This window comes from Trichoderma virens (genome assembly GCF_000170995.1).
Source record: "Trichoderma virens Gv29-8 chromosome Unknown TRIVIscaffold_92, whole genome shotgun sequence".
Taxonomy (NCBI): domain Eukaryota; kingdom Fungi; phylum Ascomycota; class Sordariomycetes; order Hypocreales; family Hypocreaceae; genus Trichoderma; species Trichoderma virens.
Window position 1 is genome coordinate 171,593 of NW_014013657.1, and position 14,261 is coordinate 185,853.

The 14,261-nt window shown below is 48.5% G+C and overlaps 5 protein-coding genes across 5 annotated transcripts; 3 read left to right on the plus strand and 2 right to left on the minus strand.

The window, feature by feature from the left end:
- Window positions 1–76: 76 nt before the first annotated feature.
- TRIVIDRAFT_56549 (uncharacterized protein) lies at window positions 77–1,167 on the minus strand (the record flags this gene model as incomplete). Its single annotated transcript, XM_014094001.1, has 2 exons — window positions 77–226; window positions 289–1,167. 2 exons carry the CDS (start codon window positions 1,165–1,167, stop codon window positions 77–79), a joined length of 1,029 nt encoding a protein of 342 aa, XP_013949476.1.
- Window positions 1,168–5,246: 4,079 nt separating this feature from the next.
- Window positions 5,247–6,086, plus strand: TRIVIDRAFT_39107 (uncharacterized protein; the record flags this gene model as incomplete). The annotated part of the gene is made up of 2 exons (XM_014094002.1): window positions 5,247–5,710; window positions 5,768–6,086. Coding segments are annotated over 2 exons (783 nt in total), but the record flags the coding sequence as incomplete, so codon positions are not given.
- Window positions 6,087–9,047: 2,961 nt separating this feature from the next.
- TRIVIDRAFT_74722 (uncharacterized protein) lies at window positions 9,048–10,171 on the minus strand (the record flags this gene model as incomplete). The annotated part of the gene is made up of 5 exons (XM_014094003.1): window positions 9,048–9,302; window positions 9,359–9,550; window positions 9,614–9,724; window positions 9,794–9,947; window positions 10,029–10,171. The coding sequence occupies 5 exons, from the start codon at window positions 10,097–10,099 to the stop codon at window positions 9,204–9,206; spliced, it is 627 nt and encodes a 208-aa protein (XP_013949478.1).
- A 1,004-nt stretch (window positions 10,172–11,175) lies between these two features.
- TRIVIDRAFT_232533 (uncharacterized protein) lies at window positions 11,176–12,900 on the plus strand (the record flags this gene model as incomplete). Its single annotated transcript, XM_014094004.1, has 1 exon — window positions 11,176–12,900. One exon carries the CDS (start codon window positions 11,176–11,178, stop codon window positions 12,610–12,612), a length of 1,437 nt encoding a protein of 478 aa, XP_013949479.1.
- Window positions 12,901–13,408: 508 nt separating this feature from the next.
- On the plus strand, window positions 13,409–14,197 carry TRIVIDRAFT_38645 (uncharacterized protein; the record flags this gene model as incomplete). The annotated part of the gene is made up of 1 exon (XM_014094005.1): window positions 13,409–14,197. One exon carries the CDS (start codon window positions 13,409–13,411, stop codon window positions 14,195–14,197), a length of 789 nt encoding a protein of 262 aa, XP_013949480.1.
- Window positions 14,198–14,261: the final 64 nt, after the last annotated feature.

The following is a 14,261-nucleotide window of genomic DNA, read 5'->3' on the forward strand; positions in this document are numbered from 1 at the left end:
ATGAACCGCTTGACGCCGCCGTTTCCGTCACCACAAAAATATCGCCGTAATTATCCCAATGTGTGTGTGTGTTAGGCTATTCATTAGATCGTGTAGAAGAGGTGGCTCTACTCTTGCCCGTCTCTTTGAGAATGCGAGCCTCTTCGAGGGCCTCTCTCTTAGCAAACTCATCTAGGAGCTTGTGGGCCGTCTCTAGGGGCAATTCAGCAATCATGGCGCTGAGTTCCTGCAATAACAAGTTAGCGTTGATGTCTACATGCAGTGTTAGATAAGAGATAGATATCGTACCTTTTCGAACACATCTGATGGGTGGTATTTGAACTCTTCCATCATCCGGTTGAGGCGGAGCACCTGCTTCCACGGCACAATGACGTCGCCAATAAGGAACGTGGGGAAGCGAGCGAGGGCTATCTCCTCAAGGATCCAGCGCCTCTGGAAGTATTGGCGCGTCATGAAGTCGTTGCATCCAACCCAGTGAGGCATCATGAAGGGAATCTCGCCTCCTGGGCCCGGAGACCAGATATGGGTGATGGGTCGAGCCCAGCGATGGGTCGGAGAGTAATCCTCGGGATGCTTTTCACGGTCTCCCGGGTCTCCCCAGTGAGCTGGCATGGCGTCTTCGATCTCGGCCAGTGTCATCATGGCCACATCTGTGTGCTCTATCTTTTCTCCCAGCCAGCCAATGACGAGCTCGGCTGCCTTGTAGATCATGCGCATATCGAGTGTTTGGCGGTGACGCTCTTCCTCATCGTTCTGGTTGATGCATACCAGGTCGACCCAGACGCGAAGAGAGCGAGCTTCAAGCTCTCCGCGCTGTGTTGAGCTTACGCCAAAGAGCTGGCGCAGCCATCTCGGGGCGCCATGCGGGCGGCGGGCCGGAGTTCTTTGGAACCTCCTCGAGATGGTGGGATAGAAGACGGCGCGGATGTTCTTGATGGCTGCCGCCAGGTGTGTGGTAATGGCAACAGGCAGCCCCGAGATGTAGATGCGCTCTATCTCATTGGCATCGCCATACAGAGACGACAGAGCAATGAACTCGATGTCTTCCGTCAGACGGACCGTGACGAGTTTGCACTCAATCGGGTCATTGAGGTTGCGAGCGGACTGGATCTCCAGCAAGCGGATTTCGCGCTTTGAGGGGTCAAGACGCCTATACGCAATACTCATCTTGGCGGAACTGAACTGAATAGGGAAGTAGACAGGTGTGTCAAGCAAAAGGGAACAGTCGTATGACCGAAGCAGAATCCGGGGCCGTGACGAAAAACGCCGCGAGGCACCACTTTCAACTCGTCGAGTTTGCCTCTGCGCAGGGGGGTACAGGTACAGGTTCAGAAACTGCAGGACGCATCAGCTCGCACCCAACGCAACAGCAGGACGGCCGGCGTTTATATCAAGTGCGCCCGAGAATGAGGGTCAAGCGGGCATTGCTCTGTCGGTTGTCACATTTCAAAAGCCGCCATTTGAGCGGCGACAGGGGAACGACCGCGCGAGACATGGAGAGGCCCGTCCGGGACTTGTCACACGTGTCGACAATCTTACCTCGAACCGTTAATACTACCAGCCAAGGGACGGACCGCTCATCCAAATCTATTCTCTGGGATGCGTCGCCTCAAGCATGAGTCCATCCAGTGGAAAGGGGGGAGTCTTCCATGCTGCATTCTCCTCCATACCGGCAGTTGATAAGACCATGCCAGGTACACATAATCACCGTTGAGAGTTACCGCTTTGCAGGAAAGAAGCCGTAGAGGTATTACAGTATGCACGAGGCGGCAATGGTAGTTGGGCTACGCGTATGCATATGCAAGGGGTAGCAAATGCCTTCTTACTATGTACGTACGTACGTACATAAAATCACATGTAGCTTCCATAGTCCTGCATCTTAGCCCTAGGACATCCTGGGGCAATAAATGGCAACAACTGGTACAGTATGAGAATAAGTGGCCAATTGCACGCACGGAGCTCTCTCTGGGCTTGCCAATGTCAGGTATATTTGCTCATCCTTGACAGCTGAAGTATTTGCCGTGACCCATCTCTCCAAAGAGCAAGTTGCAATGGCCAGGAACATATGTATGCCTTGGAGGATCCCCTGTATCTCGCCAACATACTAGACGAGACACGAGCACAAGCACTCGCTTAGAGGTGACTGGTGTGCGTCCTTCATACTGAACAGGAAGCGTACGGTATGAGCAGCGAGTCTGCCTCTCATAATTCCTTTTTTTCCCCATTCCTCTTTTTCCTTTTTATTCTCGCTCTGTGTGTTTCTCTTTCCCGCTATCAAACGACTAGTCAGTTTCCACGACCAGGTCCTAGTTGCTACACATCACTTATGCAACACGAAAGCCCTCATTTTTGAGGCCCTCCACTTCGGCTGATCAACTAGCTTCCCTTTTTTACGGCGCGGCTTCCGCGCGTTTACCGTCGCCCGCCGTCTCGGGCTTTTTGGGCTCTATGGACGAGTGCGGATACTATGTACTAATTGACCTCTTGGCTGCATGACAGCTTCATATTTGAGCATGTACGAGGTAGTATCAATTGCATGCGCCCCGTTGAGATACATCTTCATGCAAGGATAAGGCGAAGCAGTGGGAAGAGAACCAACAGCACAAAACCAGTAAGAGTGCGGAGTACTTGTGTCCTTTTTACAAGTACTTGTAGAAGCCTTGACAGCTCCTTTCTGGAGCATCCTACACACCTCCAGGGGGAGGAGGGGGGTGTCCTAAGGCCCTATCTAACTACACTTGCATCTTCACCGTATTATAGCACTCGTACCTGTCTGTATGTAAGTGAGAGGAGTCTGCCCTGGCATGATCCAACCCCATTGCAGCAGTGTATACCGGCCCCTTGGCCCTGTCGGAGTGTCACGAGCGTGTCATTTCCTTGACATGCCTACCCATGTCTGCGGAACCCCGGATAGCCCTATCCCAGGCGAGTTTGGCGCGCTTGGTGTAACGGCTCTCTACTCCACCAGCGCCAATTGACAGGTCAAGCGGCTTAGGAATTAGTGTCGAGGGGCTGTTGCTGCTAACTTGACGTTTGCACATTGTTTCCCAAGACTCACAAGCGCTGCTTCTTCAGCCCGCCTAGCCATGAAAACATGGAAACGGAACAGATCTATATGATGAACAAAGAAAGGACTGAAAGGAGCAAAGCCACTAAAGGGAAACACGTGTTAATACTAATGCAAGATAATGTGCACCGTCGCATCCGCAAATCCAGGTGGAGGCCAACGCCTTGGTATTCATAGTACGAGTAAGTGGATGTACTTGACATTCATAACATGACTCTGAAAGCCACTTTTTCGTGGCTGACATGTGTTCATGCAAATATATTCCTTGTTTCTCAGATCAGATTCTAATGTACCGAGTAGGGAGCAGCTCCATCACTTAGTGAATTCCACATGCCAGATAAATGGCCGTCATCTTGTACAGGTAGTAAGAACTAAGATCGTGAAGGCGGACCTGTTCGTCCCACAATGTGAATTATGGAGAGGCAATGAACGCATACTCTGGGGGGTTTGAAGATCCTTCATGATGAAGTTAGCTCACTACCGTGCTTTCCAGCATCGAGGGACACGACGGCAAGCCCGGGCACATATCAACGGCGTTAACGATGCGAGCTACTGCACGATGGCAGAGGAATCCTTGGCTGGTACGAAGCCGGCGGATAGACGGAAGTATGGTACGAGGGCAAAGAAGTATTGCTGAGCAAGGGTTGAGGCTATTCATGGCTACTACAGGGCCGCTCGGAGGCCCCCCTTTCAGGTGCAAGCATGGAGGACCAACGTGCTTGTACGAGAGAGGTAGGAGATGGAGAGAAAAGAAGGAAGAGAAGAGAAAAGCTGCCCTCATGGCGCCCTGGTTTACCGAATTTATCCCCACACTCGTCTCGATTGGAAGCATGGCCGAGCTGAAAGAGGAAGCGAGAGGGGAGGTAAATGAGTAGTCTGATCAACAGCTGAATGATATGCAATGGTGGTTACACTGATACGACTGAGGCACCATTTTCTCGGTGACCGTCTTTGCCGGCCGGTGCCCTCCGGAACATGCGCGGTGAGGCCTTTACCCATTTCTCGGTTCACGAACAGCAGATACACATGACGCCTCAGCCGACTAACTAGTCACTAGATCGTCAATCCTTCTTCCCTAGATAGGTTTGATACGGTCCAATAGATCAGTATAAACATTTGATACATCACTCTCTTGCTCGCCGTTCCTTACCCACCGCCATGCACTAAGTGGGCGGAGTGGGCAGAGAGTCCCAGTCACGTTTTCGAGGGTCATGATGAATCGGTGGATAGATATCCCTAAGCTCAGATACGATGGAATAATCTACTCGTTAGCCATGCTCTCGTTCCAATTGCAGCAAAACCACCATGCAAACTAGCAACCAACAGCATAAGCTAGTCTCACCCACAAATACCCGAGCGATGCATATCCCTTGACCTCGTTGTCTCTTCCCTTCTAGACCGCGGCTATGGTACTCAATTGGGAAATCCACCTGCTTGACTTGACTCTTTCATACAGGTAGGGTATTATGGTATTATCTTGGTAATTTATTAGGTTCACAAGGTTAGCCACCGGGACGGGGGCTGAGTCTATGAATAAAGATCCAAGGTTTCCCCCGTCTGGTGCGTTTCATCTACCTCTCTAGCTTCAAGTCTATCCTCATATCAGCTTAAGAGAGTACTTGCTTTTTTCACCACTATACTCTAGTGTTCATTATTTGCTTTTTGATAGCCACAGAGGCTTGTCTCTTCTCAATTATCAACTTTCCATATTTCTCTTGGCTTGTTAGCATCCCACAACTTATACCAAAATGGTCATCGCACGGAAAGGTCACGGCGGGTCTGGCTACCACACCACGGCCGCTTCCATCTACCGCCGGATCTTCGCTACACTGAAGCAATTCCTTCCAAAGCACAGCAATAGCAATCAACCGGGTCAGGATCTGGCCAAAGAGCCAAAGAGGCTTGCTGCACAAGTGGCCCCAATCTGCAGCGATATGCTCAACCAGCTCAACTATCCCGGAGCGCCGAAGTTGAAAGCTGAGGCAGTCGAGGGCCTGCTTGCTTACATGCACAAGCGAGCCATTGAGTTCGGTGTGCCACTCGACACCAAAATTTCTGCAAAGGGGTTCCGTCTAGGTTACGCGGAAGGATTGGTGCGCTCTCTCTTTGTTCTGTGTGGCCAAATTGGCGCGCTATTGTGCAAGTGTGTTGGCTAACAAAAAAGGAACAGCTCGCTCACCCTAACCACCCCGTACAAGTCCAGGGTTATGTCGGCCTATTTACTTGGCTCGTTGTTCAATACGACGACATTGTCGGCCAGAGCAATGAGATGGTCCAGGAAGCCCTGCAATTCCACCAACGCTTCTTCCGAGGCGAGCGGCAGCCAAACAACCTGCTGGAGGCAATTGCAATTCTACTCCGTGAGGCAGACGACCACTTTGACACCGTCATGGCCAATATGCTTCAGATCTCCGTGCTCAAATTCCTCACCAGTAACCTTTTAGAGCGCCATGACGGCTTCCAGCACATGGCGGTTACGCGAGCCGGCAACAAATTCCCGGATTTCTACAGGGATATGTCGGGAATGAACGTGGCTTATGCCGTCTTCTGCTACCCCAAGGCGCAGTATCCCGATGTCGCGGCATTCCTCGAGGCGATCCCCGACATGGCCCGCTTCATCGACATCTCCAATGATGTGCTGTCGTGAGTAATGTCCGTTCAGCAATACAACGACGGCTCCGTAGCTAATCTCCCGCTTAGATTCTACAAAGAGGAAGTGGGTGGAGATACAAGAAACTACCTGCACAACCGTGTCGACACTAGCGGCAAGCCAATGTTGACCGTCCTCCAAGACGTAAGCAATGAGACGATAGATGCCGCAAAGCGAGTGGACAAGATCCTCAAAGGCAGGGGTGTCTATGAACAGTCCTGGAAGGAGAGTGTCCAGGGCTACATGGCTATGCACACAACAAACCCTCGATACAAGTTAAATGACCTTGGCCTCGGAGAGGAACACCCCCTTGCTCCATTTGAGCATAAGATCGGAGAGTTCTTCGACCGGGTCAAAAACAGCTCATGAAGGGCTTGATGAAACAAAAAAAAAAAAAAAAAATTGCATCCATGGCGCATCGCATTGCATTTAGGGAGAAGGAGGATGTTTATTTTTCAGCATTTATGATTGCATTTTTTCGAATTTTCTTTTTGTCATGCCATTGGGGCAGGGTGTTGTGGCTGTATGACGTGAAACGAACGATGCTCACGATATGATACTCTTTGACATAGATATTGAATACCTTTTTTTCTAATATATTTCGAACATAATTAGTTACCACAATACGACTATGCAATGCTTTTTAATATCCTGTTCTTGCTTTTGCGCATTTTATGAATTGGAGTTGCAATATAACGTCGTATCTTCCTTGAATCTTCTTTAGCGATTTTGGCGACGTTAGCTTAGTTTTTGTGAATCTTGCTGATTTTCATAGTCATCGTAGAAAGTCTGGTATGACGCTGTAGCAGCTATGTAAGCTAAAACACAAATCAGAGGCTCTGACAATAGGTGACTAAAATCAATCATCCTTCCATCACTTTTAGCTCGTTTCTACGTATGGCGGGTATTGTGAATCGGATGCCCTAGACGCGCGTATTGCTTTAGTACTGAATTCCTCAGGATGACATTGAATCCATGGAGAAAAGGGAGCACTCTGCTTTGTCGATTTCGGCCTCTTCAGTGATTTCAGACCCAACTACGAGGCCAAAGCCCAAAGACATGCAGTAGATCACTGAGAACCCCCACCAAGAATCATCATTGCCAACAAGTATGTATTGAGGGCTGGACTCTCGCGATAGGCCACCGTGGAAGCTCCATGGCCAGTGCTATGCTATGCTGCGACTATAACTCCCTAAGCACTATCTTTCAACCATGAGCCATACAATACAATGCACTCATGAGGTCAGAATATGCATTCATTTATCTAAAGATGCCATACGGAGTAGTGCTACGTCAGATTGCCTGTTCTCGCCAAATTACGTAGTACATGGGGATCCTCTGAGTTGCTTGTCCGCTTACAGGGATTTAGCGGCCGAGACATTTTTTGAATGTGGTGGAACCGACATGGTCTGGACAGGGGTTGTTAGTAAAAAAACCAAACAGCCCATGTCCCCCCCTGCAGAAAACATGTGTCTGTGTGTAAGTGCCGGTATGTGGTATGTACATGTATGAAATGTGCACCTTGGCAGCAGAAGCAAGTACTTGGCATGGGTCTTTTGGGCGGGGACGTTCTGTCTTTCGCTTCTTGTTAGATAGGGGTTGAGCCACAGAAATGGAGTACAAATATAATACAGGTACTACTAGTATTTGCTCTCGTACGTGGGTTTTGCCGAGGCGTCTGTGTGTCATCTCCACATGTTGCGGTCGCTAATAGACAGGTATGAATATACGAGCACGTAGGACAAATCCGGAGTGAACGAACGAGATAGACTGCTTGCGAGGTCCAACGGCGAGCCCGGATCGGCAGACAAAAAGGCCTATGCAGCGACTGGGAGGCACGTTCGGTGGATTTTTAGCGAAAGCATGAGTGTTTTACGGAGTAAACTCCTGCCAGTTGTATTAGGAAATACCAAGGGTAGGAAAGGGGCTGGAATGGTCCTTTTTTTCTTTCTTTTTCTTCAGCTCTCGTAGTCGTTTTTTTAAGCTATTATTTGTTTCGAAATCGCTTCCGGTATCCATGCAGCTTCCAGTTGTAGGTTTAGTGTGAGAATCGTAGGACTTCTGGAAAGAGTTGCATTGACAGCTGGCATCTTGTTTCGCATTAATTTGCTAGGAGCTGGAAGTTTCTGGCCAGCGTCTTACTCGAAGTCTATTCCATGGAGGCATGAGCCATTTCAACCTGTTAAATCGCGGAATATATGCTCCGGGGAGCTAATACAGTTTTAAACGTGTGGGGGAATCTGGGCTGATTCTTGCAGGATGGGGCATTTTGAAGAAAAAATGAAATGAAAAGGCGGGACTCATTCATTCACTACGACGTGGAGTTTTAGGCATGCCTTCTGGAAAGTGATTCTTTATAAGCATGACACATTTTGGGACGGATTTAAGTCTTTCTCTCCTACGCATAAGGCGCTACGATACTAATGCTTACTTTGTATGCACAGGCCTTCGGGATGTGGCAATCTGGATCTCATCTCATCGGCCACATGCCGTTCCGCAGCGCATGAAGCGGCTCATAATCTGACATATGTCTGGTCGCAGATTTGCCATGCGTCTTCAAACACTAATATCAGCCTAGTCGGACACCCCCAATTTAGAGGTTTATGCATCTGGATTTCCTCCCGCCAATGACCAGGTTTGGGGAAAATAGACACGGAGTCTTCATCGCGGCGGACGGGAAATGTTCCGCTCGACATTCAGCATGCCTTGCTTGATACGCGGCTTAAGAAGGCAGGTAAAGATCATTTTCCCCTTGCACCTAAGATGAGTAGTAGTAATGTAAATGCAAGACACTACGTATTTTGTCTATCATTTACTATTTTAGCATGTATACCTGGATATGCCACCTGGCAAGGGAGCAGTCAGCCTGGGGAGCAATTTACCAAGTTTATGCGAAATACCATGTTTGGGCCCTTGAACAAATGCCCTTTTCTACCTCGTCTTTTGCAAGGTTATTTCATTCAATAAAAAACTTGCAACGTTACGTTACATGAAGCACGATGCAGTGACTTACTCATCAGGCTTATGAACGTATAGCTATGAAACGTCTGGGGCGAAGTATGATGAGACATTGCGTAAATGATAAGTATGTAAGGAGTACTCCGTACATCATGCAAAAATAAGTACTGGCAACGACATTCGGCTCATAATACGTATCTGGCTCAATAGCATCTCACATTTGGCTGCAATGACCGCATAAATGATCACAGCTATGCCAACATCTCCATGATCTTACTTGGGCTGATCAACAACCATCACCAGCTCTGGTAGTTTATTTGACATCTTACGATTTCCTTCATTAAACTGTTCACAAGAATTGTCATCGTGCATGTGGACCATGTAGTTCATCATTTTACTAATTATATTGAAAGGGAGGATATTTCATAGTAGCCTTGTCCAAATGTTGCTATTTTCACATCTCAAGAAAATATTCCGTGCAAATCAACTTTTGGCCGATATTGTCGTCACAAGCAAACAAGAATCATTTTATGCCTTCTTTGGGCGGTTCTCATCAATATAAGCCGAAATGTTTGGTCGTGCCTCAAAGGCCTCACGGAACTTTTGAACAGCTTCAGGTAGCTTCGACTAGATTAAGTGAGTCAGCAATCACGAATCAGCTATGTCTGGAAAGATAGACTTACTGGCAAAGCTCCGATTCGCTCATCATTATCAATTGACTGGTAAACGGCGAAGTCGGCGTAGGTTATTTTGTCCCCAAGGAGATAGGGACCGTTGTTTGCGGAGTAGTACTCTGCCACGACATTGTAATATTGTGGTACAAACTTGTTCCTGTAGTCATCTGTAACACCTTTTAGGCTCGCCACCCATTGAGTCTATCATCTCGCTCATTAGTATATACAACGGGCAGGTATGTAAAAGTTGTTAATTGAACTTACCCTCCAGTCATTATAAACATCTGAAACGGCATCAACTTGAAATTTCTCATAATTTGTTTCGCCTTCATAGCGGCCGATATCTCGAGCGAGGTATCGCAAAATGGGAATATGCTATATGGAGCGAATACGGTCAGCGTCCAATCTAAGGTTTCAACGGATCGGGCTGGTTGAGCCACTAACTTGGTTGATGATAACACCATTGATCAAGAGCGCAGGCACCTTGCCAGTTCGGGTAATGCCCTCTTGCTTGAGTTTCTCGCTCGCAGCGGGCCATGTGTCATCATAAGGATGTCGGACATCGTTGAATTCAATCCCCGCGTCTCTCATGAACAGGCTAATATTTGTATTAGTTACTTATTGCTCGAAGTGTAGAGGGTTGGTTATAGATCAGCTGCTAGGCTAGCACAATACCTACCGCACGACTTCACCGCGGCCCATTCTACCGATGTCAAGGTAGTGGAGGGTGGGGATAGTTTTAGCAGCCATTGTAAATGCTTGTAATTGTGTTGTTGTGACTGAAGGGAGGAAGACGCGAGTTGGTCTATGGTGGAGTAGTCGTCTGAAGACTTGAGGACTTCTCGAAACTGCTTGCGGAATGATGGCTTTTAATACAACTTGACAGCTCACTGCCATGAATGGAACAAACATGGCTTTGTAATAGTGACCAATATCTCTCACAAACTAATAACGTGCTGCTCGCATTCTCTTTCCTATTGGCAGAACACAACTTGTGTTGCGCCCATTGTGTGTTCCGAGCTGAATCCGAATTGGCCAAGAAACCAGCTCTCACCGCTGACTCATCCGGAATCAATCCCCGCGGAGATGCACTTTAGGTGGTGATGGCTTCGCTCATTTTGGGGTAAAGAAGCCGGGAGATGTGCCGCGCTCAAGAACCGACGGTCCGGATTTAGCCAGCAGATGCTGCACTGACGTCGTTGGGCAGAGAAGCAGATTAATACAAAGTAGTTCTTGCAGCTACAATTAACTACTGGGGCACATTATGTCATTGAAGCTTGTCTAGAATATGCAGGCGGGACATGCTGATGGAGGAGCAACGTTTTGCAGTTAGTACCCCCTATTATGTTAGCGTCACAAGAGGGATCTTGGAAACTACAAATAGCGAGGCAGTGAAGCGGCTGTGAACCAGCTGTTTTGTCACTGGTTTAGGGCACTATTTTTCCACGTATGGTCATGATTCCATTCGTGGCGCAGCGAATAGTATTGCATATACAGGCAAATACGCCTAAGTGCTGACGGGCCCTGCTTCGCCCTATGCTGTAATCTTCCAGTTGATGACAAATCTTTGTCGAGTTTGCGGTAAGATGACGACTATTGGAGATGATCTCCTGAGCAGCGTTGGAATCTGGGCTACATAGTCTATCTAGTATTTGCTTTAATTTCCCGTCTTACCACATCAATAGCATTCTAGGTAAATATGCCCCGGTCCCACGACACCGGCTCTCCGCTTTTCTGGAGGTTCGTAAACGCGAAATCGCGTAATTCATCTTCAACATCAATCGTGAAGCAACATCGTAAACGCGTAAATCAGTTGCTTTGTCGCCATGGATTCAATGGCATCCATGGTTGACCGAAAGGCTGCAGCTTCTGATTTTGTACCACCTCCTACGACCAACATGCCGACTCATCGCGAAGTGCGTGCGCCGTCAGATCCAGTGGCCGAGCGAAAAGTGCGACAGGCCATTGAAGACGCGGCATCGCGAAACACACAGCTTCTGGGCGAGCTTGAAGCTACAGCACATGCACCTGGGCTTTTCGGCAACAACCAGGTAAAAATTGAACATGTTGACAAACGACTGGCTGATCTCGAGCCCGAGGTTGAGAAAGCCATTGCCACGGCCAACTCGCAGCTGAAGAGCCACAAGAGCTACAGGGACTCGGTCGCCAAGAAATTCGTCTATACCGTGCTGAATAAGAAGAGTGCTTTCGAGGACAAGGCAATGCGAGAGGAGAAGGCATACCACGAAGTGCTTGAGAAGCGTCACAAAGTCGAAGCCAAGCTGAATGATCTCAAGGCGGATAAGGCGGCCCTGACGGTCGAGATGAAGGATTTACAAGAGTTGGTGAATCGACACGGCGCTGCGCACAAAGAAATCGATGACCTGTATTCGCGTATTTTCGACGGTCCCACGGCGGGATTTGCAGACGAGGATGAACAGGAAGAGTCACACAAGTTGGCCAAGTTGGCCTTGCAAGAGAGGACTGAAGCACTTAAGGCGGCCGTGCGAGGCGTCAGATCCGCTCAAGCTGTCAAGGTGGCGATTGAACGTGCCCTGTTTGAGAAACAGCGCGCAGTTTTCGAGAACCACTCAGATATATTCTCACAACGTGGCGTCCATACGATTCTGAAACGCTGTGTTGCATATATCAACCGCGGACTTGAGCTCTGCACCGATGCAATCGAAGCAATACAGGAACCTCCTGGACCTGATCTGATACAAGCTAAGAACGCTCTTGCTCAACTTTTTGTCAGTGCGAGGGCGGCAGCACAAGAGCGATTCACTAGCAAGTCACAAAATACCGAACTTTTGGAAAGGCTGGGGGCCACATTGGCGAAAGCGCTGGATGCTCAGAAGCAGTATGTTGAGGCCATGAAGACGGTTAGCGCATCGAGAAGAGAGTCTATTCGAAGGACAGCAAGAGCCTTGGAAGACGAGCGACGTGGCTTACAACAGATCCGACAGAGCGCATTCGAAACTACTGTTGGCTTCGGTGCCGCGGCTCCTGCATATCACGAGTGTTGCGATCGAGCTCCTGGGTTTGAGCAAGATTCTAATGAGCAATCCGCATCTATTTCTGAGCCAGAAGTCCTGGAGATTCCTGAGGACGCAGAACCTCCTCCTGATTACATGTATTCCGAAGACGGGCAGGCACCCAAAGCGGCAGAGGCAGAACCAGGATCTAGCTCTCAGAGCCATGGCTCTCCATATGGCGGGGAAGCTACCCATTCCAACCCACGGGGCCTCCAAGAGGTTACCTAACTGAATATGAGATATGAGGGCGTTGATTATGGCAGGCGTCTGTTTACGATTTTGATATCTTTTAATGCGGCACACGAGCCTTTTGATCTGTTTCGCTGGTTGATTTTCCATACTAACGCTTTGAATGTGCGATTTATTACTGCCGTGTTGTAATCGTAATGGCGAGGATATCTGTTTTTGAATACCATGATGATATATGGAGTTACTCGAACCTGGCTGTACCTTGACCTAGCAGAATTTGTCTTAGGCAAAGTATCATCAATACATGTATACACAAAGATTGAGTTTAATACATGTTCCTGGCTGGGACTTTGATAATAATTCAGATGACGGCCTTTTTCTCTCACTCCAACGTTATTGTAGCCTGTTCGTATGAAATCTCATCTGGGTATGACATTCCATATAGGAATGGCATCTCATCTAGGTATGGTGTCTCATCTAGGTATAGCGTTTAGTCCACATATAGCATTTCATTCAGTATTCTTGAAGTCGTGTCACCTTGGGGCCGATTCTTGACTAACGTAGTTTGCGCCTTTGCGCCCTTAAACTAAGAGCTAAGGGATTCGAAACGAGAAATCTGACATGTAATGCCTATTTAGGCTATTGCTGCTACTACGCTAAAGACCAAGATAGGCAAATGCTGCTCTCTCAGTTGAGATCCATGTGAGAGGGAGAAAAAAAAAACATGTAGCTTGAATCTTAGGTATGAGTGCGTTGTATTAGTATAAATACGAGTGTACAACCATAATTGTAATCGCTCGAATATTGCGCAGCCAAACGAAAACACCGTGTCAAGATGCCGTCTATATCAGGCCACAGAGTCCTTGTCCTTGGGGGATCATCTGGGATAGGATTTGCCGTGGCAAAATTAGCCCTTGCAGAGAACATTGGTCATCTGGTCATTGCATCTTCCAATAGGACGAAACTAGACGACGCCGTGAAGGCGCTCATCAAAGCAGTACCCGGTTCGGACAGTCGAATATCCGGCCTTGTGGTCGATCTTGGTGGCGAGGACACAGAGATGCAGCTCGAAAGGGCACTCAATGACGCCGTTGCTGCTTCCGGAGGACCTCTCGATCATATTGTTCACAGCGTGAGCAATAGACGAGGCCGAATTGTTCCATTTTCAGAAGTTGACTACGAAACCATTCATGGACTGTTTGTTCCAAGATTTGTTCAGTTGGCACTCCTCGGAAAACTGGGACCCAAATACATGAACAACAAAGGCACCTCGTCCATCATTCTTACTGCTGGCCATGTCGAAGATGTACCGATGCCAGGCATGGGCGTTCTCTCTAGTGTTGGCTCTGCCACTACGGGTATGGCCATAGGGCTAGCGGTTGATATTAGCCCGATACGTGTAAATACAGTTGCGCCTGGCATCACGGTGACGAGCATGGTGACTGAGGAGACGGGCGAAACGATGGCGTCTGCAATATTTGAGCTTGCATCGAGGCAATCGCTAGTCGGGAGGCCCGGAACGCCTGACGAGGTTGCTGAGGCCTATGTGTATTTGATGAAGGACACAAATGCTACTGGCGCCTCAGTCAAGTCATCAGGAGGATCTGTTATTCGTTCAGCTTAATGCAATCGCTGGATGTTGGGCGCGGATCTCATGTCTCAAAATGCATAACTTGACCGCATCGGGA